General features: G+C 35.4%; 2 protein-coding genes and 1 long non-coding RNA gene across 4 annotated transcripts; all 3 read left to right on the top strand.

The window, feature by feature from the left end:
- Positions 1 to 433: 433 nt before the first annotated feature.
- On the top strand, positions 434 to 5,460 carry LOC113298493 (uncharacterized protein slr1919-like). Of its 2 annotated transcripts, none has more exons than XM_026547258.1 (15): positions 434 to 933; positions 1,031 to 1,187; positions 1,377 to 1,429; positions 1,723 to 1,866; positions 1,999 to 2,103; positions 2,190 to 2,315; positions 2,528 to 2,728; positions 2,871 to 2,977; positions 3,364 to 3,526; positions 3,739 to 3,804; positions 3,907 to 4,000; positions 4,081 to 4,193; positions 4,394 to 4,464; positions 4,683 to 4,827; positions 4,952 to 5,460. In XM_026547258.1, exons 1-15 carry the CDS (start codon positions 469 to 471, stop codon positions 5,396 to 5,398), a joined length of 2,457 nt encoding a protein of 818 aa, XP_026403043.1. In that variant the 5' UTR covers positions 434 to 468; the 3' UTR covers positions 5,399 to 5,460. The 2 variants fall into 2 exon arrangements, with proteins under 2 accessions (XP_026403043.1, XP_026403044.1); XM_026547259.1 differs by having other exon boundaries at positions 4,683 to 4,862; positions 4,952 to 4,998.
- A 12,438-nt stretch (positions 5,461 to 17,898) lies between these two features.
- On the top strand, positions 17,899 to 18,365 carry LOC113293686. Its single transcript, XR_003332467.1, has 3 exons — positions 17,899 to 18,001; positions 18,081 to 18,167; positions 18,275 to 18,365. It is a non-coding gene; the product is annotated as an uncharacterized LOC113293686 (long non-coding RNA).
- Positions 18,366 to 19,180: 815 nt separating this feature from the next.
- On the top strand, positions 19,181 to 22,120 carry LOC113298492 (rhomboid-like protein 19). The gene is made up of 8 exons (XM_026547257.1): positions 19,181 to 19,368; positions 19,711 to 19,835; positions 20,073 to 20,133; positions 20,255 to 20,421; positions 20,710 to 20,815; positions 20,917 to 21,119; positions 21,214 to 21,357; positions 21,586 to 22,120. The coding sequence occupies exons 1-8, from the start codon at positions 19,345 to 19,347 to the stop codon at positions 21,677 to 21,679; spliced, it is 924 nt and encodes a 307-aa protein (XP_026403042.1). The 5' UTR covers positions 19,181 to 19,344; the 3' UTR covers positions 21,680 to 22,120.
- Positions 22,121 to 23,453: the final 1,333 nt, after the last annotated feature.

Here is a 23,453-nt window from a genome sequence, read left to right as displayed (position 1 = left end):
CATCTTCAACTTCAGATCGAAACCCAGACTTCACTTCGCTACTGCAGAGACGAGGAGATGAAATGGTTCGAATGAAAAGAGAGAAATGGTTCGAATGAAAAATAGATGAAATGGTTCGATAGAAAGTAAAATCCATTCAAGGGTTGCTTTGTCTTTTACCCCTAATATGTTTTAAAATAACAAAAAAATAGGCAGGAGGAGAAAACAATACAAGGGTTACTTTGTCTTTTCAGTATTAGACGGGTAGGCGGGTAGGGTAGGGTAATTTTGTGCTTTACCCGTCATCCTACCCATTTAACGGCGGGTAAAAAAATCTCTAACCGTCACCCTACCCGCCAAATAATGGGTTGGATAGGATAAGGTTACAACACTGGGGGTAGGGTAGGATTGACGGGTATGGATAGGGTATGTGCACCCCTACTCATTTCTGTTACGAGATCTCTTTCACTCTCACTCCCTCTAGTGGCGATGGCAGCAGCGGCAACATCTCTGGCACTCTCATCTTTCTGCTCAACCAAATCCTCCTATACATTTAAACCAAACAAACGAAGACGGGTAGTTTGCAAATTCAACCATTTTACTGAAGTAGTAACTAAAGAAATGGAGTTTCTAAAGAAGGGTTTCAGTTGGGCAAGTGAAGCTCTACATATTCCACAAATTTCCAAGTCCGTTGATCACTTTGTTTGGCTTCGGCACCTCGAAAACCCTCAATCTTCTGTCCTTCAACCACAATCTTTGCCTAAACCTTTTTATTCAGGGTTAACTGGTGTGGATTTGTTAATGGCTGACCTTAAAGCGTTAGAGGCTTATGTTGATTACATTTATTATCTTTCGAAAATGTGGTCTAAGCCACTTCCAGAATCTTATGATCCACAGCAGGTTGAAGATTATTTCAATTGTAGACCTCATGTTGTTGCATTTCGATTCATCGAGGTAATTGACTTCAAATCATTTGCAGAACTGCTTATTAATGATTGCATTTTTATTGAATTTGATTTTGATTTTGTTTTGTTTTTATGTACCCGCTAAGGTGTTTTCTTCATTTGCCGTGGCCGCATTAAAAATGAGAACGTCCAAGTTCAAATTGAATAAATTGGGTGTGGAAGACAATGGGAATAGTAAAGAATACTATTTTGGGAAGCTACTGAAAGAAACGATGCTGAATTTGGGTCCTACTTTTATCAAAGGTTAGTGAGACAGTATAAGACTCTAGACTAGGTTGCGTCTGAATTCGCGTTATGAATTCCCCACTGAAAACTTGATTTGGTCTGGTAGATATTATTACTTTGCTATATAAGTTTTACGTAGCTTCTGGTTTTCCTGCAGTCACGAGATTACCAAATATGCTAGTTACATGCCTTTAACTTGCTATGCAGTTGGACAGTCCCTTTCCACAAGGCCAGATATAATTGGTTCAGAAATTTCCAAGGTAACTAAGGACCTCGATACCGGAGTTTATTTCTCTTATGTATAGTAAGTTATGTTTTTGGTTTAGTAGTTTGTGTTGAGAATCTTCAATATTCTCAAACAGTTTCATCTATAATTTCATGGAAAGATGAACCAAGTGTTGTGGACTTAGGTCGACTGACATGTTCATGAAGGCGGTAAGTTTTAACTTGAGTCACTGATATTTGGACTCTTGGTTGTTGTTTTTGCTTATAATATTCTGCCTTGGGCATGCCATATTGCATATTTCGGCATTGATATGTGCTGTGACTGCAGGCGCTCTGTGAACTGCACGATCAAATTCCTCCTTTTCCTAGAAATGTGGCTATGCAGATTATCGAGGAAGAATTGGGGGCTCCTGTTGACAAAGTTTTTAACTACATCTCCGAGGAACCTGTAGCTGCTGCTTCGTTTGGTCAGGTTTGATTAAAAGACTGTTAAAGTTTCAGGATAAGATACACCATATACTTGTCTCCACGAGACATGCACAAAACCTTGTTTGGAGAATCAATATAATTCATTTTTATGAGTTTCCATCACCGTTGATTTCAGGTGTACCGTGGGAGTACCTTTGATGGTTATAATGTTGCAATAAAAGTTCAGCGTCCTGACCTGCGACATGTGGTTGTGCGAGATATTTACATTCTTCGCCTTGGGGTTGGTATTTTCATGGATTTATCTTATAACTTGTTGATACCTATGTTTAGTGTCACATTTACAATTTCCCTAATTACTATTATCAGCTGGGAATACTGCAAAAAGTAGCAAAAAGAACGAATGATCTTCGTCTCTATGCTGATGAGCTTGGAAAGGGCTTAATTGGGGAGTTGGATTACACTCTAGAGGCCACAAATGCTTCTGAGTTCCAGGTATCTTATATCTGTAGTTACTTTTTGGCTTATTTATCACGAGAAGAGTCCGGCATGTGGTAATTTTTTCATAGAGGGATTCATACCTTGGTTTCAAAACAGGAACATTTGTATCTTGTATGGAAATGCTACATGTTGTGAAGAAATTAGTTTTATGTTTATCCTACAGGCTCAATTTACTCGCACTGACGATGCATGTATGCCTCCTGCAGGAAGCTCATTCTCCCTTTAAGTTTATATTTGTTCCAAAAATATATAAGCATTTAACACGCAAGAGAGTTCTTACCATGGAATGGGTGGTCGGTGAAAATCCAAATGATTTACTCACGGTATCTACAAGAAGCTCGATAAGTGATGGATCTCAGTATTCAGAAGAGCAGCAACTCGAGGCCAAGAAGCGTTTGCTAGGCATGGTATGCATTTTAAAATTTCAAACCTCGAATCTCTTTGGTGTTTGTTTGCCGGAGTATTATTGATATGATGTCGTGAAACCCTTAACTGTATTCTGTATTTTGCTTAATTATACTAACCTAGTGTTTTATTTCATAAATGAAGGTTAGCAAAGGAGTCGAAGCTTCACTTGTTCAACTTCTCGAAACTGGCATCTTGCATGCTGACCCTCATCCAGGGAACTTGCGGTATACAGCTACAGGAAAAATTGGGTACATACTTTTTGCATTTTCTCCAGATTTGCTCCTTCTTTGTTGTCGCAAAATTTACTAGGTGATGCCTAATGCTTCTGTAATAATGTGAGACAGTATTGCTTTTCATTATTCTCTGTCATTCTCAACTAATAGTATTGTGATATATACCTCCAACCAAAATATTTGGCAAAAAAATCGTATACCTCACAAGGAATCGAATTTGTTTTTTGTTAATATAATCCTGTATCGTCTTTGAACAAATGCTTTCATTCACGGATATATACTCCCTCATACATACAAGTAGTCGTTTCTTCTATCGTTACCTCTGCTAAAAGATAAATATTTCTTTCTTATTATAGTTTGTTATGTTGATGTTCTCATTTTTCTTGCTATTTCCTTGCCAGGTTTCTGGATTTTGGTTTGATTTGTCGGATGGAGAAGAAACATCAGTTCGCGATGCTGGGTTCCATCATCCACATAGTAAATGGGGACTGGGCCGCCCTTGTTAATGATCTGACTGAAATGGATGTTGTGAAGCCTGGGACTAACAGTCGTCTAATGACCATGGTAGTCCTTTCATCTTCTTGCGCTCTTTGTTCTTAGATTTATTACATAGTGAAGAGGCACTTTCAAATTTTTGGATACTACTTTCTTCTGCTCTTGATTGATTTAGAGCTTACTCAGCTTAGCCTTTTCAATATCTTCTCAGTTTTCAGACCGAGAGACATCTGTGACTTTGTCTATCAAAGCTAAAAGTTAACTTAAAAATATTGATTCAGGATTTGGAAAATTCTTTGGGAGAAGTAGAATTCACAGACGGAATTCCTGATATCAAGTTCAGTAGGGTGAGTTCATATCTTTATATTACTTCAGCTAGGACTTCTGTATTTGTTTCCGTATTCGTATATTGATCTCTTGCATTCTTAACACCTGCTTACTTTGTGAAGGTTCTTGGTAAAATCTGGTCTACAGCCCTCAAGTATCACTGTCGAATGCCTCCATACTTTACACTCGTTTTACGATCCCTGGCGTCCTTGGAAGGTAAGATTCTAATGGCACTCTAGCCGTCCTAATTTTTCTGCCAGGTTTTTGATTACAAATTTGTATTCTATGAACTTTAGGATTGGCGGTTGCTGCAGATCAAGATTTTAAGACATTTGAGTCAGCATACCCATATGTTGCCCAGAAACTTCTCACTGATAATTCAGCTCCATCTAGAAGGCTTTTACATTCGGTGTGTGCTTCTTTTGCAAGTCATTGTATCTTGCTTGTTTTACTATACCTATTATAGTATTATTTAGCATTTTAGCTGGCCTTTTCACAAATACACATTTTGAGCTTGGTTTTGCAACATCAAAAGGCTATTTTCAGGAACATATGCTATCAACTTGTTACCGTTGCTTGTTTGATTTTTATTTTATCTGACCTGTGCAGGTTGTTTTCAACAAAAGGAAGGAATTCCAGTGGAAAAGGCTTCAACTGTTTCTAAGAGTTGGTGCAACTAGGTAAGTTTCCACCTTTTTACTCTATACAATTAAGTTACCTGCATGACTGTACAATTAGTGGATGTCATGTCACTTCAGGTTGCTTTGGATTTTTTCTGCTAGCATTTTTTTTTTGCTCACTCTATATCTTTTCTTTTGTCTTTTTCCTTCTCCTTTGTGTTCCTATATCTTAGTATCTTTTCAAGTTTGCTAAATCCTTTTCAATTTGCTGGCTCCAGAAACGGTTTACAAAGGGTTACCTCATCAAAATATGATACTTCAAAGGAGAGTTCTCCAAGTGGACGTAATGGTTTAATTGATTTAGCAAACTTAATCCTGAGACTCTTACCGTCAAAAGATGGTGCTATCCTTAGAAGACTCCTGGTGACTGCAGTATCTGGATTATTCTGCTACTTCTAGTAACATCAACTGTTCAATAATCATCTCCTGCTTCTCATATTCACACGTGTTTCTTAAAACTTTTTTTTGTTGGTCTAAATATGAACAGGGTGGGCCTTCTCTGGTTCGAGCTATGGTGTCAAAGGAGGCATTGTTGTTCTGTCAACAGATTGGTAAAGCTCTTGCTGATTTGCTTTACCAATGGATGAGTGAAGCTCTTGGACAGGGTAACACCACAAATGCTTACAACTCTCGACCAAGAATGGCAAGTGGACCCCCAAACAAAGATGCTGGTCTAGCAACTGGTCTCCCTGTTTCCCTCCATGACTACCAGTCTTTACTTAGAGATCGTCGGTTGAAACTTATTTTTTCCAAGGTACTAGAGTCAACGAGGAGAGAGCAACCTCTTTTGATGATCAAATTTGGATGGGTTTCATTAATGATGTTCTTAACAGCTTCAGCCTTGGCTTGTCATCGCGTTCTAGTTTCATGGTCAGAAATGTATTTTACTCCTTTATCTTTTTCTACTTCTCGTCAGTTTGCAGTCAGTGTGTAAATGTGTATAAACGTATATATATTCCAAGTGAATAAGCATTCAAAGGTTTTACATTCCTTAGTGAAATTTCTGTGTGAATTATACCAATTATAAGTTGTAGTGGTCAGTCATTTTATTATTCCCTACTACATACTTGGCATTAGCTAAACCCAATAAGTAGGTTGTCAATGGATAACGGAATATTCCATATCCGTCCAAGTCCTTTCGAATTGTTAGATACCAAAAAGGCATTATCTTATAGGATAACATCCGATATCCGTTAGAAAATCCATATGCAGTTTTATTTTTATTTTTTTTGAATCGGAGGATTTTAGAATTTTAGTAGAGAAAATTTGAGTTTTGTTTAAATCTAATTTAATTTAAATATATATACTTTTTTCCGGAAAAGAGGCGAACCTCAAACATTGTATGGATAATACCGATTTTTAAGATCGGATACATTACAGAGATTTTCCAAGTTCATCATATATTCATCAGGTTTATAGTTTCTCCCCCAATTCTTGAACAATCCTATCCTTATAAACACTAGTAAAGCCACATGTGCGATGCACATGCTTGAATTGGATTTTTTTAACAACACCAAATATGATAATAATGAAAAATTAATTCTTAGTATAAAAATTTAATATCCTTGTTTGTACTCGTTACGTATGTAATTCAAAGAGCTTTCCAAATATACAAATTTTGTAAAAATCCGATGTGCATTTTTAAAGATATCTATGTTTTAAAATTTTTAATCTATTTTTGGCATTCTTGTGAATATACAAACATTGATCCAATGTACATTTTCACCCTTGAATACAAATGCATAATAGTGGTTAATATTTAAGGTCATGTTAGTAATATCAGGGTGACACCAAACTATTTTGGCTTTTTGTGACCAACCAAAAAGAAGGTTTCACCAAAAATCCCTCTTTTCTTTATATTAGTAAGATAATAATCAAATCAATCTTCCATGTGGTCCAAGCCTCAACAAAGGGCCAAATTGATTTTGAAACAAGATCAATTTGTGTGACTGCATAAAGCAGTGACTGGAGCAAAGCCAACCCGATGTTCTCAAACTCATGTACAATTAAGTAACATGATATGTTTTCAAAGTGACAATATCTACCTAAATCTAAGTAACAATAACGATTTCTAAAGTAACAAAGGTCAACTGAATCGGTTTTTAGCGGTCTGGATTGGGATAAATCGGACTGAATCGGCTTGGAAGTCTTGGTAACAGTGGTTGTAACTGAAGAAGTAGACGATGATCTTGAGCTAATTGTTTCTGTCTTTGTTTCCTTGGCTTGAGTTGTTTCTGATCTTATTGAAGTTGTGGATGATTTATCTACGGAGTGAAACATAGTTTTCCACTTAAACAAAAACTTCAAAAGATTGAAAATAACACAAAACCCAAACTTTGGAAAACCTAAATCTAAGATGGTAAAACTGAAATTACAAACAAACAAAGATAATACTAAATCAGCATCTAAACCAGAGATAAAGGTTAATCTGCTACACCTTGTCGGAGATGCGGTTGAAGCTAAGGTTGGTGTTGCTTTGACTTGATTGTAGATTATAGTTGAACCCAAATGATATGATGTGCTCTGGTCAAACATTTCCATCCCAAACAAAGCACACCTACAGTAACAATCAAGATCCAAAAGACAACCCCAGAAAACTGCAGAGAACCAAAGTAAAAAACTAAAGTTTTTGATGCTGCTTTGTCTTGTTCAGAGATTAATACATGGAAAGACGATCATATGATCAAAAAACTTCCCTGTAAAAGTTCCCATCGCATACTTATATGAACAGGCACATATCCATGGAGAAAACCCATTAAAAATAACAAAAACATGACCGATGAAGAAATTAAAACTACCAATGAGTAGATCAAGCTAAAATAGAGTGGTTGTTGATGCTTGATCTGCTCAGATCCGCTCCAAATGAGCCGATCTGAGCAGAGAAAAATTAGACATAGAAAGTTTGATTAAGGATATGTAGACACAAGAAGGAGAATCATCTTATTAGAGAGATTGATCTAGTGGATAGGTTACATTATATACATATAAAGGTGCTAGTAGTTTTCCAAACGGATAATTTCTTGGGAACTATAACCAGTCCAAAATTTTAAAACATCCACAAGAGCCATAAGTCACTTTAATGGTTCGCATTCCGTATGGATATTTTTCTACATATCACCTTGTTTTCTTTGTAATATGGATCGTTTTCCATTTGCATCTTAGGTTGCTCTCGATCCTGTTTTACTGAAGACTTTGTAAAATGAGTGATATGGTCTTCCACTTAAAAGAATAATGGCAGGGGGGGGGGGGGGATCTAGTACTTTAGATAACACTTATTGAGAGATATGTCATTACTTCGCATTCTGTTAATCTTTTTCCTGTTGTATGGTCCACTCAAACATAGTGATGTACGTATAAGTCCTTTAAAAACGAAACATCATGTCACAACCAAAGTTCCTTTATGGTTATGTCAAAGCCTTTATGAGTCAATTCCCAACATTTCATCGTCAGAGTCAATATGGATTCAATAATCCAAATATTATAGTGATTTAAATTTCACTAGATTAACTCATTAGTTTCTCTAAAATATATTTGTTTCCAAATATATTAGAGACTATAAAAGATGCAATCAATTACATTATCATCACTGTGAGGTTCCACATGATATCCACTTGCATGAGTTTCTTTGGAATTTAACAATCTCTCGGTACATGTAGAGATTTTGTGACGTCTTTGTTCAATCTTGATAACAAATGTTGAGCAGTGCTTCACTCGATGATCCAATCCTCGTAGTCACATTATAAGGAGATAGTTCAACAACTAGTTTATATTCCTTAATTAAGCTAGTGGGAGGGAAACCACTATCTGTTGGACATTGAGTCTTGAGATATTAAATAAGTGGTGTGGCCTTATTAGTAACAAAAGTGAGATTCAACTCAAATACTCTAGAGTAAATAAATGTTCCGTTTAAGAGGGGATGATATATTTTTCATCCGGATATATTTCAAGTGTTGTAGAGAATTTATGTCTTGTGGGAATTATGTACTTTTCATTCCATAAGCGCAGACATTGGATCTAGTTCAAATATATAGTCAATTGGACAGGCAAAGTTCTTATTGTCATTAAAGTTGATGTCTAAAGTATGACCTTCCCATGGAAAGTGGTTGCTACTATGGTACCCGCATTGCATTGCTTGTACCAATACCGGTAAGAAGATTAATTCATTCCCAACTCTTTGGTGAGAGCTAGAATTACATCTTAGCTTCATGCCATATTCATCCCACATTCAGTTGATACATGTACTTTGGTGTCATTACTACCGGGAAAAAAAATACATCTTTGTCTCATGATAGATATGTCCCTTTTCACATGCTTTATATGAGTCGGTATGTCTAACCCTCATCACTCCGGGGTTCTTTTCATTTTCAATTTTGCTACATTTAGTTTAATTTGAGAAATTTATTTATCTCAACAGGCAAGAGAATCTCACTACACATGTCAGCCACTTACTTTAGGTTGAATATATTACTAAAGATAGTTCTCTTGTTTTCGTACTTCAACATATACTGGTTCGTTAGTACTTAGTATCATGGATGAAGTAGAGAAATAGAAATTTTCTGACTCATATCATCTTTTGTTAGTTCTACCACAAAAATTGGAATACATGTGATTTTATTTGCAGGGTATCTTTCGATACTACCGAATCTTTAATAGTTGAGTAAGTGAATTACATCCCACGGAACATTCTAATTTGGGGAGAAAATATCAAGTACGCAATAATGGTGCTCAAGTACTTCTAAAGCCCAAACAAATACATTTGAATCGAGTTGGTACAACCAATTGAACAAAAGACACCATTCAACTATAGCCAATATCATACTCAGGAAAACAAAATAACATTAAGACCAAAATTCTTAATGATCGAGATCAACAATCATAATTTAAATTAACACAAAAATAAACAAAATTAGGCATGTTCTAAAAACAAATAAATAACCCTAGTAAGTATTCGACGTAAAAACCCATGTTATAATTACATACCTCAAACTTTACTTCCCACTGTACTGTATATATACAAAACCAGAACACCTCTGGTCGCGCACATCCCAAAACCAGAAAACATGACAGACCTGGCTAGCCCGGGTAGACTGGACCGAACCGGGCGGGACATTTTTCTTTCTCCACGAACAAACATGATCGTTTATAGAAACTCTTCGTTTACACAGAAATAACTGGAATGAAACGGACAGGAGCGCCGACATATTGGATTCTCTTTCTCTTCTTTTCCCATAGGATTACAACAGAACCTATGTAAGCACAAAATCTATCGGCAAATCCAAATTACAAATGACCTAAACTTTCGTTTGCAAGCTTCGCATGATTAATCAAAACATCCCCTTCTAAATATAAGATTCAAAAGGGGAAAACAAAAAATAAATAGAATTACCAAAATCAGTCGGTTTTCTCGATTGATGAGAACCCAAAAAAAAGTTCATTCTTTATCGGCAAGAAGGAACTCGTGCTTCATATTACGTGATTAAGGATATGTAGACACAAGAAGGAGAATCATCTTACTAGAGAGATTATTCTAATAGATAGGTTACATTATGCACATATAAAGCGGAAACTCTAGGTAATTAGATGGGCCTCATATCCATGGGCCGTAGGTCCTGTAATATATGATAATTTATAAAGTGAAAATTTTACGTTTGATCAAGGTATTTGGTTTTATTTAGTTGAATTTCTTTAGGGTTTCTTTAATTTCTTTTGGTAATTTATAAAATGTAGAGAAATACCACAAAAGAATTTAAATTATTTTTTATTATAATGGAATACTATCGGATATTATCGAATATCCGAAATTGTTATAAAAACAGATACTATTCAATACTATCGGATATTATCGAAATTGTTTTTTATTTTTCATAACAATGATTGTTATTTTTCTTGTACATTTTTTTTTTGAATATCCGTCGATACTATTCGATATCGGATATTCGATTATCTTTATCAGTAATGGATACGGTAGAGTCCATATCCGTTGGCAGGTCAACAATCAAGTGAACACTTAAAATAAAGCTAAGTCTTATAGGTGCTAATCTAGCAGCTAGATTAGCCATCCAAATCAGATAAGGCAACCTCCTAAGTTCTATGGGAGTGCTAATCTAGTAGCTAGATTAGCAGTCCACGTCGGCTGGGACCACTGCCCAGCGCTGTTTGGTTCAGCGCTTTAAATTTCAGCCGTCAGATCAAATTTTGTGATTTTTGTGATCCGTATGATTTTTGTGAGCGCTGAACCATTCAGCGTATCAGCGCTTCAATCTCGCTGCTAGTTCATCTACGAGCACATGCTAGGAAAGAGAACTAGTGTTAACTTTTAGGCCACACTTTTTTTTTGAATTGCAACACTTAACTACTAATCTAGCCCATAGGACTTAGCCTAAGTGCGCACAGAAACAGATTAATAGATGGGAAAAAAACGGTTTAGTCCAAAAACGCGTCAAAAAGTACAGATTAGTCCATCCCGAGTTAACCAGGTACAGTTCATTCCAAAAATTATTTAAAATATGGAAAATACACATATAACCTTCTTGATTTACAATTTAGTCCAAATATTTACGGTTTAATCCAAGTGAGTCATGATGAAGTCAGCAATTTTAAATAATATAAAAATAATTAAAAAACGATTTATCTTTTGAATAGTTTGTCCAAAATTCACAAACTTTATATATTCGAAAAGCTCTTTCCGAGAGCTACAAAAAGAGTACCCATATGGCTATATAATTCTCACTTTTCAAAAATATTAGCTTACAATGGTGTACAAACATGTACACATCCACAAAAATCCAGAAATACCAACCAAAAGACTAGAAAATCTCAGACGAGGAAAGTCTACTACTATTACAAAATGTAGGGGCGAAACTGATCCGTAACTTTTATTAAGTCAAAAGGTACTGGCTGCTGCTCCTGTCAGAACTTTAAACTTGTATATAGCCCATCCATATGTTCTAGGTGTGGCAATCCAGTGAAGCTTTGCTTCACATCTTGCTGGTTCCATACTCAGGTGAGTTACACGAGCCAATCCAAAAATCTGTACATTTGGAGCTTAAACTCAGCATAAATAGTAGCTGGATCCATAAATCCTGCAAGCAAACCGAAAACAAAACAACGTGTACAGTAAAAATAATCTGGAATTTTGAAACATCATCGATCAAGATAAAAGAATACATTCATTCAAGTGAAGTACCATGGAAATCTGCAGAGAGCTGAAATGCAAATTCTGCATGTAATCATTTTGACAGTAATGACTTGGTCCACATTACATATTGATATTTAGAGATTTCAACCCTATATATATGTTGATGTAACTGATATCATGTACTTATATCGAAAGAAAATGGAAGCTGATGTTTATAACCCTACTTCTTATTTTAATGGATGGATACCACAATCCACATGTATCTGACGTATAACTAGTGGGAAAAATATTACAACATAACAGATCTAAATGCCTTTATGTTTCGTGGTAGTGAAAATGTTTTCCTCGGAACATCAATTTTGGCCGACCATACTATCACCCTTCATCCATTTTCATAAGATTAACCTTCATGCTTGAGGCAATAGTTGTTTTAAACTAACGCAAAATGCAGTTGATACGAGCCTATGAATCTAAACATATATTGTCGAATAAAATGGTACCTATCTTGTATATCTTTACTTTGTTTTATAATAAGCATTAAATCATTACTAAATTGAGTGAAAGTGGTACACAACTATTTACACACCTAAATTTCCAATCATTACAATGGTGTACAACTACGTACACACCTTTAAAAAATCCAACACCTATTACACATTAGTGTTTTCCCTAATTTTTGGTTTATGCACATAAAATATAGTTCTGCAAGTGTACAACTACGTACACCTAAAATAATCAACATGTGGACAACTATGTATACCTAAATAACATAACATGTGTATACAACTATGTACACATTAGTGCTTTACCTAATTTCTTAGACTCCAAAATGAATAACATGTGTACATTTATGTACACCTAAATAATAAATATGTGTACAAATATGTACACCATAAAATATTACACGTCAATAAATTGCTCTGACGAAAAAAATATAAGCAAAAAACAACTAAATCACAAAATTATGCCAGCTTAAAAAAGAATCAACACAGTGTACAATTAAAATGCAAACAAAAACAACTAAACAAAAAGATAGCATAATAGTGTACAAGTATGTACACATGTTGTCCACATATGTGCGAGTATGTATACATGTTGTCCATATATGTACCCAAAGTATATATATCAAAATGATCCTATCTTCCATGTCTACTAGATAAAAACAATTATGGCCACAATTTCATTCACCAGTCGTCATTGAAGCAAAGAATCTTCTTAAGATAAGATTTCGACTGTTTTGGATCACATCAAAAGACTTCTGCTGCCAATTATTCTTTGAACTACTGAGCTACTGGAAATTACCTGTGGACTACCATCACAAGGTCTACTTGACTCAACCTACTGCCATAAGACCAAAAATGTAATCAACTGCGTCATTGGTATACACAGAATCTCCTAACTTGTTTCGCGGACCTACTACAACAGCATGAAAACAAATCAGTTCAGGCCAGTCAGATTATTGAGCTACCTGCCAAAGATAACAGGTGCCAGTCGTACAAAAAAAATTGGTGGCTGATAATCGAGTAAGTAAATAATGACTAACCATTTATAACTCAAAATCCAACTTCCTTGAAGGTCCAAAATATGGTGGAGAGTTGGAAGCTGGATGACCTTGACCTCTGACAAAAAGGAGAGCCAAGAAAATTACTTGCATGTGGATAGAGTATCAGTCAAGAATACTTGTTGGCATTTTCACGATACTGAGTAACAAACATATCAAAATTAAAGAGAATTTTGCAATAACAATTAGCACGAAAAGTAATGCTAAATTATTAGGAAAGACGATAAACATGTGATGACAAAATCATGACCAACCAATGGGATGACAAAATCATTTTGAACATGTAACACCTAATGGAAAATTCAGTTCAAAAAACTAAATACCCAATCCAGGAATTAATATATGCACTCATTAGCAATCAATAGGTGTATAATTATGTACACATTAACAATCAACAAGTGTACAACTATGTGCACATTCACGATCAACAGGTGTACAATTATGTATACATAAAAAGTCAACTTGTATACAACAATGTACACATGCTCAACAGGTGTACAATTATGTACACACTAAGAATGAGCTTATGTGCAATTCCGTATCCCTTAAACAATCAAATATAAATCATGACATATTCTTCCAAATTCGTCAAACAAATGATTCCTGACTAAGCTAACTATAAAAAATACATACATAAGTTGAGCTTCAGCAAAACCCGTGTGGAGATTCAATTTATCGTTCCAAAGAGGGGCTTTTTTAAGGGTGCATTGTGCTGCATAGACAGTAGATGCAACCAACATCAATCCGAAGTACTTAATCACTGCATATTGCATCAGGTTCAACTCCGCCAACAAAAATGTCAATTTCTCCATCTGAAATTCAGCCCATTAAAGAGTCACATAAAATTTACATTGATAACCCATACATGTAGTAAAACTCACTAATCCAGACATAAGGATGTAAATTTAAAAATGATGGTGATTCCCTTGTCAAGCTGAATCGGCGGTAACTCAGCAAACCATGTATTACTGGAAAAGCATTCTTTTATCGCATTTATCTGAACACATAAAATAAATACCAACCCTTGTTGGATGCATACAAAAGAGAGATGAGAGATCCAAAGAGAGAGAGAGTGAAGTGGTATGATGGCAGTAGCAGTGGCACATGAAAAATCTTTTAAGAAGTACATATAAGAATGGATGTCAAATTAAATCTCAGGAAAAAGGTACTAGGCTGCCTACTTACCTACATGTCATTTACATGTAAATGATGTCATTTTATTATTTTCTTAAAGTTATTTTCTTTCTCTTGGTTTGCTGATAAGGCCCTAGCTATCACAGGGAAAATTTTCATGTTCTTTCTGACATGTAAGTAGTTCATGAAACTCTTGGTAATAGGAAAAAACTCACCATTGTTACTTAAGTAAAAAACAATAGGTAAGTCAAGGAAGAGAAAAGTGGCGAGTACTAGTAATGATTGCTTGTGAACCCTTTAAATAAATAAAAAAAAAATTCCGGAACTTCATGAAATTTCAAGTAAAAACAGACACAAATAGTACCAAAGAGAGGTAGAATAAAAAAAGATCAAAACAATACAATGAAAAAGATTAACAGATATATATAGAGAGAGGTGCATGATAGGAGGTCTGAAAATGGCTTCCACCATTTGGAGGTTTCTCTAATTAAAGTAAGCAATTTTATGATAATAATAGAATAGATGGATAGTTCTAAGTTCTAACATTTGGAAGTAATAGTGGGGCTATAAAATCCAGAGCCATGTTCTCTTGATTACTCAATGAGAGACCGAATGTATACCAAAAAAGTTTTGAACGTTTTAACATTTTTTGAATCACCAATAAGTATACTAAGACACCCTAACATTTTTCCATCACATGGATACGTGGAACTTAATTGTAAGAAGCACATGAAGTGGAAAACTGCTTCACTTAGGAAGGAGTGTATAAAAATGCTGTGGGATGAGTGGTTAGTGCTCACCCTCCAACGTATGTTTAGGTGCAATTTTGTCTGTATTCTTGTCCAAAATGACCTGTTCAAATTCATCCATCCTAGCTTCCAATTTATCAAGCATTTCCTTGCCATGCTCTTTTTTTGATTCCGCAACACATGCGAGAATCGAACTTTTCCCTGCCTGAGTGCCAGCGACGCCTACTTCAAATTTTATGACGTTGCACAGACACAGAATCATCATCTCCCATACAACAATAATTTCACTAATTTTGCAACCCAAATCCATTCTATTTCAAAAAAGTTCATAAATCAATGACAAAAGTTTCGCATACCTTTGTCTATCAGAACCTTGTTCTGTACCTTCAATACTGGATCAAGCACAATAGTAATCCAATCGGGAATTTTCCATAATTTTACCCTAACTATATCTCGTATAATAAAATCTTTCTTTTTAGAACTCATGAACTCAATAAATCAAAAAAAATTATCATAATGAAAAGAATACAGATCCATGAAACATACTCTAAAATTAATTTCTTGAAAAACAACATCTAATTAAGATTTCATATACCTAAATTGTGGTTTTAATCCGCTTAATTACATCAAATCTTGTCAATTATTTGATTCGAAAATACGTCGTTCTCAGTTTCAGTTCAATTCAAATTGAGAAGTCAAATCTTTCTAGTGATTCGATTCGAGATCATTTCAATTAGCTAAACTTAACACTAAAATTAAATCAATGTTTAGGCAGTGATGTTAAAAAGAGAAGTCGATTCGATTATTATCTCTAGAATTGAGATCATTATGATGAGATTCACAAACCATTTCAATAATGAGATTTCTGTCGAACTTGAAGGTGAAATCGTCAACATGCTGAACGTAATATTGTCTAAGATCTTCACCTGGTTTATGCCTAGAAGTAATGGATATCACTTGTTTCTACATACTTTCCTTCTGCTTCTACTGCCGTCATTGAAGGTTATGCGGTTTTTGGTTTCGTTTCAGTGGATTTTGTTCTTCATTCTTCACTTTCCTCTTTGTAAATCGCTTTATCTCTCTCTCCAAGAAAAATCTAAGAATGAAATGAACACAGACATATGAAAAGGACAGTTAAGGTAATAAGAAAAGACCGTATTTGCTAGATCGGTTGAACTTTGGATTAACTCGTCCAAATATGGACTAAACAGTACACAAATTTGTAAAGTAGGAATTACCTATAAATCATATTATAGTGTTCTTAGTTAGTGGCAGGTCCACCCACTAAAGCCCAGTAAACAGAGGTCCATAATTAAGAGAAAATATAAAAATGGACCTAATTTTTTAAGCCCAGGTCCGTACACGTGCGGGATAACTAATGCGAAATTTAAAAATACCACAAATAACCCTCCCTATTTAACATGGATTATAAGCACGAGAAGAACATTAACCTTTCATATTCGTTTTATTCTTCTCTTTCTTCTCACTGCTGGTGCAAATGGATTCTGTACAGATCCAAAAAAAAAATCTTCAATCTTTCTCGTTTCTATCAAATCAATGTTTATTTTAGGGTTTCACGATCGAATCGTTGTTGTGTTTGATTACGCTTTTCTATCTCCATGTTTGATTTGTTGATTATTTACCAGATCTAGATGAATAATCATATTTTTTGTTCATTTCATTGTTAGATTTACTTATACCACTTCCATTTTGTTGGTTTTAGATGTGTTTCAGTTTGTTTTTATATATGAAGCAACAATACATATATCCCGTACTGACAGAAACTCAATTTATTAAGAAGAATAAGAAGATGATGATGATGCATCGTTATGATTTACGACGAGAAGATTTGTTTGTGTTTCCGGGTATGTTTATTAATCAGCTTTTTTGATTATTTTGTTCGTTTTTCTTCATTTGATTTTTTTCCGATTGTATTATGAAGATCAAATCAATTTTCATGATGCTATTATGTTTTTAGGTTTGATACAGTTTGCTTTTGTGTATGAATTGACAGTACATATACGACGTACTGATACAAAATTCTTATGATTCGGTTATATTCAAATTTTTGCCATTTTTTTTGGTTCGATCTATGAGTACGTATGTGTAGTACTGAAATATGTGCTTTGATTTGGTTATATTCAGAGTTTTTCCATTGTTTTTGGGTTCGGTCCATGAGTACGTATGTGTAATACTGAAGTATGTGCTTTGATTCGGTTATATTCAAAAGTTTTCCACTGTTTTTGGGTTCGATCCATGAGTAAGTATGTGTAATACTAAAATATGTGCTTTGATTCGTTTATATTTCTGAGTTTTGCTATTGTTTTTGGGTTTGATCCATGAGTACGTATGTGTAATACTGAAGTATGTGCTTTGATTCAGTTATATGCATGGATTCATCACTTCTTCTTGACATGCAATTGATTTTTTTAGTTCATGAATATGCAGTACATATATGACGTACTATTACAAACTTCTCTCTTACATCAAATAATTTTGACAAAAGCCATTCTGGTTTTTCCTTTTCATGGTATTCCAGTGCATGTATAATGAACTGGAATACTAAATAAGAAAAAGACTATTCTTGTCTCATATTAGTTATTTAGATATGAAATTGCTGTATTAGCTTGGATTCAAGATTATGTCCACATAGCCAATCCTTAAGTTAAGGATTTAGTTGCAACAAAGCTAATCATTTCTTATTTCAGGTTCAAAGTGATCATTTTGATGAGTTTTTCGCCCCTGAGTTGGACAAACATGGTTATCAAGCTCTCTACAAGAAGAAGACAACAAAGGTTTGCTTGCGGACATTTTTGATTTAATGGTCATAAACTCCAAATATTCAGTTTTTGATAATGAATCTGTTCACTGTAGGTTTACACCGGGACTTATGCTATCGATGGTTGTGCAACATTTTTCCGAAGGGACAGATTTTCCCATGTGAAGAAATACGAGGTTTGGAGATGACAGACTTTCTTTTGAATTATTGTTACTCTGTTGGTTCACATGTTAAACAGTTTACTTTTGTATGTAGGTCGAATTCAACAAGGCTGCTCAGTCACTGACAGATGTTGTGGTCCCAATCACTCAGAAGAAAGCTGCTTTGTCTCGACTTCTTAAGGTGATTTTTCTTCTTTGGGAGTCTCTTATGCAGTTAGTTGGTGCTTAGATTCTTTCCCAGAATCTTACTCCCTGTATTATTCTATTTGTCCATTCAATTTTATATAGGATAATGTTGCGCTAATAGCGGTTCTGGAAGCAAAATTTAGCAACCACGGAGCCGATACTCCTGGAAAGCGGCAGCTTCTTTGTGTGGTAAGAAAATTGAAATGTTGTCTGTTACATTTTCATTTGTGCAAAGCATCCTAATATGTTACTCTAGTTTGCTATGTATCACTCGATCCTTGATAATCACTTTCAGGGTTTGCCGTAGATATTCAGTAGCTTCTTATGGACATTAATTTTGTTGGTTAGTTTTTTAGTGGTTATGTCACCCTGTTCAATCATGCAAAACTGTACCTCTTTTGTATTAAATAAATACTAGAGATTAATGGTATGATCCTACAATATATGTGATGTAAAACGTTTTCTAATTTATTTATCATTGATTCTAACAAACATGTACTTTTCCTGTAAGCAGTTCAACAGATACATACTCGAATTCGTAAGCAGCAGATATATACTCGAATTTGTAAGCAATTTAGCGGATACGTGTTCTATTTGTAAGCAGCGCGACAGATATGTACTCAGATTTGTAAGTAGTGTAGCAGATATGTACTCGAATTTATAAGCAGTGTAGCAGATATGTACTCGAATTTATAATCAGTGTAACAGATATGTACTCAATATAATGAATGTGTAAACACACACGTTTAGTAACAATGGGTATTATGGTCATTTCCATGTTTTAATTAATTTTGGACCTCTAAATAAAAAAAAAATCCGGTTGGACCCTGCTATAACTAACTTTGTGGGCTTAGGACTAAACAGCAAAGTTTCCATTTGTAAATTAGGATTAGCGAGTACTAGGCCTCATGTGCAAGGACTATAGCGTCCAAAGCCCATCAACAATGGGACTAAACGTAAATTTCTAAATAGATTCCGAGTCTCTGACCAAGTAGACCTGGTAGAAGAGCATGCTTTGGAACCCAGGGCTAATTTAACGCGGGTATCTTTACCGATGTTACTCTTTCAAACACAAGAACAAAAAAAAGAACTCTCAGATCTGAGTCTAGAGCTCGTTCTGCTACAAAGCTGTTGAAGGAGGAATTCAAGAATAGAGATCAGCACCGTCAGCCATGAGTTCTCAAGGTCTCGGAGGAGTGAGTTTGAAAATTTCCCTTTCCCACTTCACCTCTCTATTTAGATCTCCTTATATGGCATCTCTAATTAGGGTTTTCATGACACTGGAATGTTGGTAACTACCATTAAGAAAATGTCACCCTTCGAGGATTCCTTAGTGAAAAAGCATCTATATGCTGATCTTCTTGGGTTTTTGATGAAGAATTTGTGAAATTGGGAATTGGTGGAAGAGTTGTTTATATAATCTGTGAATTTTAATGCACCTGTAACTCAATTGCTTAATTGATATCTAAATGTTTACTGAAGTGTCCGACAGAGTCCTTTATCAAGATTAACTGAGTTCATTCTATAGTTTTTAACAGGGGATTGGCGTCACATCTGGATTTACTCGGCTATGCAAGGGCCTTGCTGTGGTACTCATAAGTGGCCATGTCATACTACATGTATTCCCTTCATTCATTAGTTATCTAGCACTTATCCCTGCAAGGTATATATTTCTGTGGTTAGAGCTCAAAATTCCAACTTAAGTTTCCCCATAACTGTTGATAGTTTTTCTTATTCCTGATTTCTCGTAAAGAGAGGATGCTTAAACTTCTTGTTTAATCAGTGTATCTGGAACTGGTGTAAAATTTGGAGTAGTTTTGTTGGCAGAATCTGTTTGATTTGTTTATGTTCGTTCCATGTGAACTGTGCCTGAATGACTGAAATTTTCTCCCTGGTGTAGGACAATCCCATTTGCTTGGAATCTTGTAACGGCTGGTTATGTTGAGCAACACGTTATTGGGGTAAGTATAATCTTGTTGAGAAAACAAAGCGTCATAGTTTTTGTGTTCTGGTCTATCTCAATTATGTTTGTTGCTTTATTTTTCTTCCAAAAAAAGCATGTCTGATGGGTCACTTGTCTAGGTGATTTTGAGCACGATTGGTCTTCTTTTCATTGGGAGGTTGCTTGAACCTGTATGGGGTTCCAAGGAATTTTTGAAGTTCATTTTCGTGGTTAACTTTTTAACCTCTGTTTGCGTATTCGTAACAGCTATAGCCATGTACTACATAACAACACAGGAAAATTACCTGTAAGTCTTATTCTGCTCCTTATACATGTATAATGGTTATCTATGTCCTTCACCTTTCTACGTTGCTTTCCCCCTCTTATCATCTTTCAATATTTGCATGTTAACTTTGTTACAATATACGTTCTATACTGCCTCGAAGTTCCTTGTAGCTGCATTTGCTGGTTAGAGTGTTTTCAATTTGAAAATAATTAACCCAGTTTTACTGTTGTCCTGGTCATTGTGAAGTTTTGGTCTACTTCTATCAAGGAGGAAACACTTTGTAGTTCTAATTATTGTTTCCTTTGACAGTTATACACCTCTTTCTGGCTTCCATGGGGTTCTGGCAGGGTTTCTTGTGGGTATCAAGCAAATGTTCCCTGATCAGGAGATTTCTCCATTAAAGATCAAAGCAAAGGTATAATTATCTTGATGTGATAATGTCAACTTTTTAAGGCCTTAAATTTGGTTATCGACATATAAACTGAGAAGTTCTGTTGAAATATTTTCACCACCCAGTGGATCGCATCCCTGTTTTTACTTCCATGTATAGCTGTAAGCTTCATAGTACCTGAATCAGCACCTTACCTTCCAACCATATTATTTGGCACATACACGAGTTGGATTTATCTGCGGTACCTTCAGAAGAAGCCAGAAACGAACCTTAGGGGAGACCCAAGCGATGAATTTTCCTTCTCGACATTCTTCCCCGAATTTTTGCGGTAATGTATCATTTTTTGTTCCAGGGGTACATGATTTGCTATAAAAGCCTCCTGTGTTTGTTACTGATTGTGGTTGTGTCCATTGGACTTGCAGACCAGTTATTGATCCTATAGCATCTATATTTGGTCGGCTGCTTTGTGGAAGATCTGAAGCATCTACTGATGCTAAGGGGTATATGCTGGGTGGTGGTGGTGCGGCGTTGCCTGGTTCTGATCCTGCAGAGGCCTCCAGGAGGAGGTAATTTTCGTTTTGTTTTTTTGTAGTTAATCTCATGATCCTGTGTCCATTGTGCGGGATTGGGTAAATTTTATTTCTTTCTAAAACAAGACCACAATTTCACACATAAATCATTACGGATCTGATTTACGGCAATTGCGAGTTGCCTCTTTTATATGACTTCATTTTTTATATACCAGACACAAACACTAGTCGAATAAATGATAATAGGATTTTGTTGATCAACAGAGAAAGAGGTGCACGTGCCTTGGAAGAAAGATTAGCAGCAGGGGCTAGTAATGAAGACCATCTATCTCACAAAGATGCAGCAGAGAATGTCTGAAAATATATTATTCTTTTTCTGTCTAATACCCCAGCATATGGTTTAGTATTGAGTTATGAGAGAAGCTGAGCTGTTTTTGTAGAAATGTTAATCAGATTCTAGAGAAGAGGAATGCTTTTTTTGGGGTGATGGCTATTAGTTATTCATGGCACTATTAGTAAATGTCGAGGATGCTAATTTTTGCAAGCATTCATTTCTAATTTCTTCAAATCAAATTTGGAGGTTTGACAAGTCACAGGATTCAGACACCTTTAAACCTCTTTAACAGGTGTTACTTATTAGCTCTTTATGTTTGAGGCTTTGAGCTTCTCATTTGAATAGTACAGTGGAAAGGGTCTTCTTCTGATCCTTGCACCCCAAGTTCCTAACTTTACCCTGTGTTCAATTGTGAAATTTATGTATATTTATATATTTAAGAAAGGTAAGTCTGTATTTGATATCTATTCCAACTATAAAATGTGGTGTTATGCTTTTTTGACAATTAACAATGAGCAATATTCACTCATCCGTTATCTAAGAAGCTCATGGAAAAGAAAAGGGGAAAAAGACCCACAAATTCACTCTACTGGTAACTCGTCTAACTTCTAAGAACAGTTCCTATGGACCGAACAAACTTGGAGTTGGATGATCAAGCACGCGATTGATGATATATCGGGCGATGGTGCCAAAAACACGCGGCATTTCCTTCAACGCCGGAGACTCTTCCTTCAATGCCAACGACTCTTCCTTCTACGCCAAGTACAATTCACGATTCCCAAAAATTATTTTACTACTTTTTATCATATTTTATCTCACTTTATCTTATTTTATCTCAGTTCATCTTATTTTATCTCACCAAAATATTATATTTTATATTTTAACTTTATCCTACAAAGCATTTTATATTAAAAAGAAATACTAGCGGGCCCATAGAAAACCAAATCTGTTCATTTTGCCCTGCTTTACCATAGTGGAGAAACCCGTTTGACCATCCACGTGGCTCAACAAAATTTTGAGTTTGAACATTGCCATAGGAATTGCCCTAAGAAGCTGATGGAAAAGAAAAGGGGCAAAAGATCCAAAAGTAACAAAATCATGGACGCGACGGTTGTGATGGAGCGTTTGGATCGTTGTTGGTGATGCTTGGATTACTGCCGGAACCAACCCGTCAAATCCAACTATACGAATATACTAATATAAACATTTACAGTGAAGATTGAAAAAATAAATTCGCCACAAATGTAGGTACAAAAAATAAATTCGCCACAAATAGATCCACAAAGAAGCGAAATCAATGGTCATATCTCATCAGAAGATGTCATTACCAAATGTCAAGATGAAGCATTTATCAAGATGCTCGATATGTCAAATCGACTGACAAAAGAGTACAGTAAGTCCTCTTGAAAGTGAATGCTACTAAGTGGAGATGACAAGAGGGACAAAGATATCCAGCGAAGAAGATAATTTTTCCAGCTAGCAAAGAAGGAACGATCCCTAGCGAAGGAAGATTGTCAGGTAAGAAATAGTGATAGCTGTACAGACAGAAGACCGAGGTTATCGTCGAAATAACATGAAGTTTCGTAATACATATTGAGGAAGCGAAGTATAAAGTAGAGTCACATGAATTACGTGATTATCAGCGAAGTAATTACGAACTGTAATCCACTTCACTGAATGCCTATAAAAGGAGGCCTTGGGACATTGTAAAAGGGGTTGAGTAATTTTATATTGAGGGTTATGTTATGAGAGCTGTTCTTTGGCTTTCATATTAGGGTTTGGGCGGTAAACTTAAGAA

This window comes from Papaver somniferum, chromosome 7 (assembly GCF_003573695.1).
Source record: "Papaver somniferum cultivar HN1 chromosome 7, ASM357369v1, whole genome shotgun sequence".
NCBI lineage: Eukaryota > Viridiplantae > Streptophyta > Magnoliopsida > Ranunculales > Papaveraceae > Papaver > Papaver somniferum.
Note: the sequence above shows the minus strand (reverse complement) of the source record. Positions and strands in the feature narration are given on the sequence as shown.

What these genes read in the sequence shown, in the direction of transcription:
- LOC113298493 (XM_026547258.1), top strand. Translation starts at nt 469, where the DNA reads ATGGCAGCAGCGGCAACATCTCTGGCACTCTCATCTTTCTGCTCAACC. An exon ending in TTGCATTTCGATTCATCGAG is followed by an intron (nt 934 to 1,030) that starts GTAATTGACTTC and finishes GTACCCGCTAAG; the next exon opens with GTGTTTTCTTCATTTGCCGT. An exon ending in CAAATGCTTCTGAGTTCCAG is followed by an intron (nt 2,316 to 2,527) that starts GTATCTTATATC and finishes TGCCTCCTGCAG; the next exon opens with GAAGCTCATTCTCCCTTTAA.
- LOC113298492 (XM_026547257.1), top strand. Translation starts at nt 19,345, where the DNA reads ATGAGTTCTCAAGGTCTCGGAGGA. An exon ending in ACAACACAGGAAAATTACCT is followed by an intron (nt 20,422 to 20,709) that starts GTAAGTCTTATT and finishes TTCCTTTGACAG; the next exon opens with TTATACACCTCTTTCTGGCT. An exon ending in GCAGAGGCCTCCAGGAGGAG is followed by an intron (nt 21,358 to 21,585) that starts GTAATTTTCGTT and finishes GTTGATCAACAG; the next exon opens with AGAAAGAGGTGCACGTGCCT.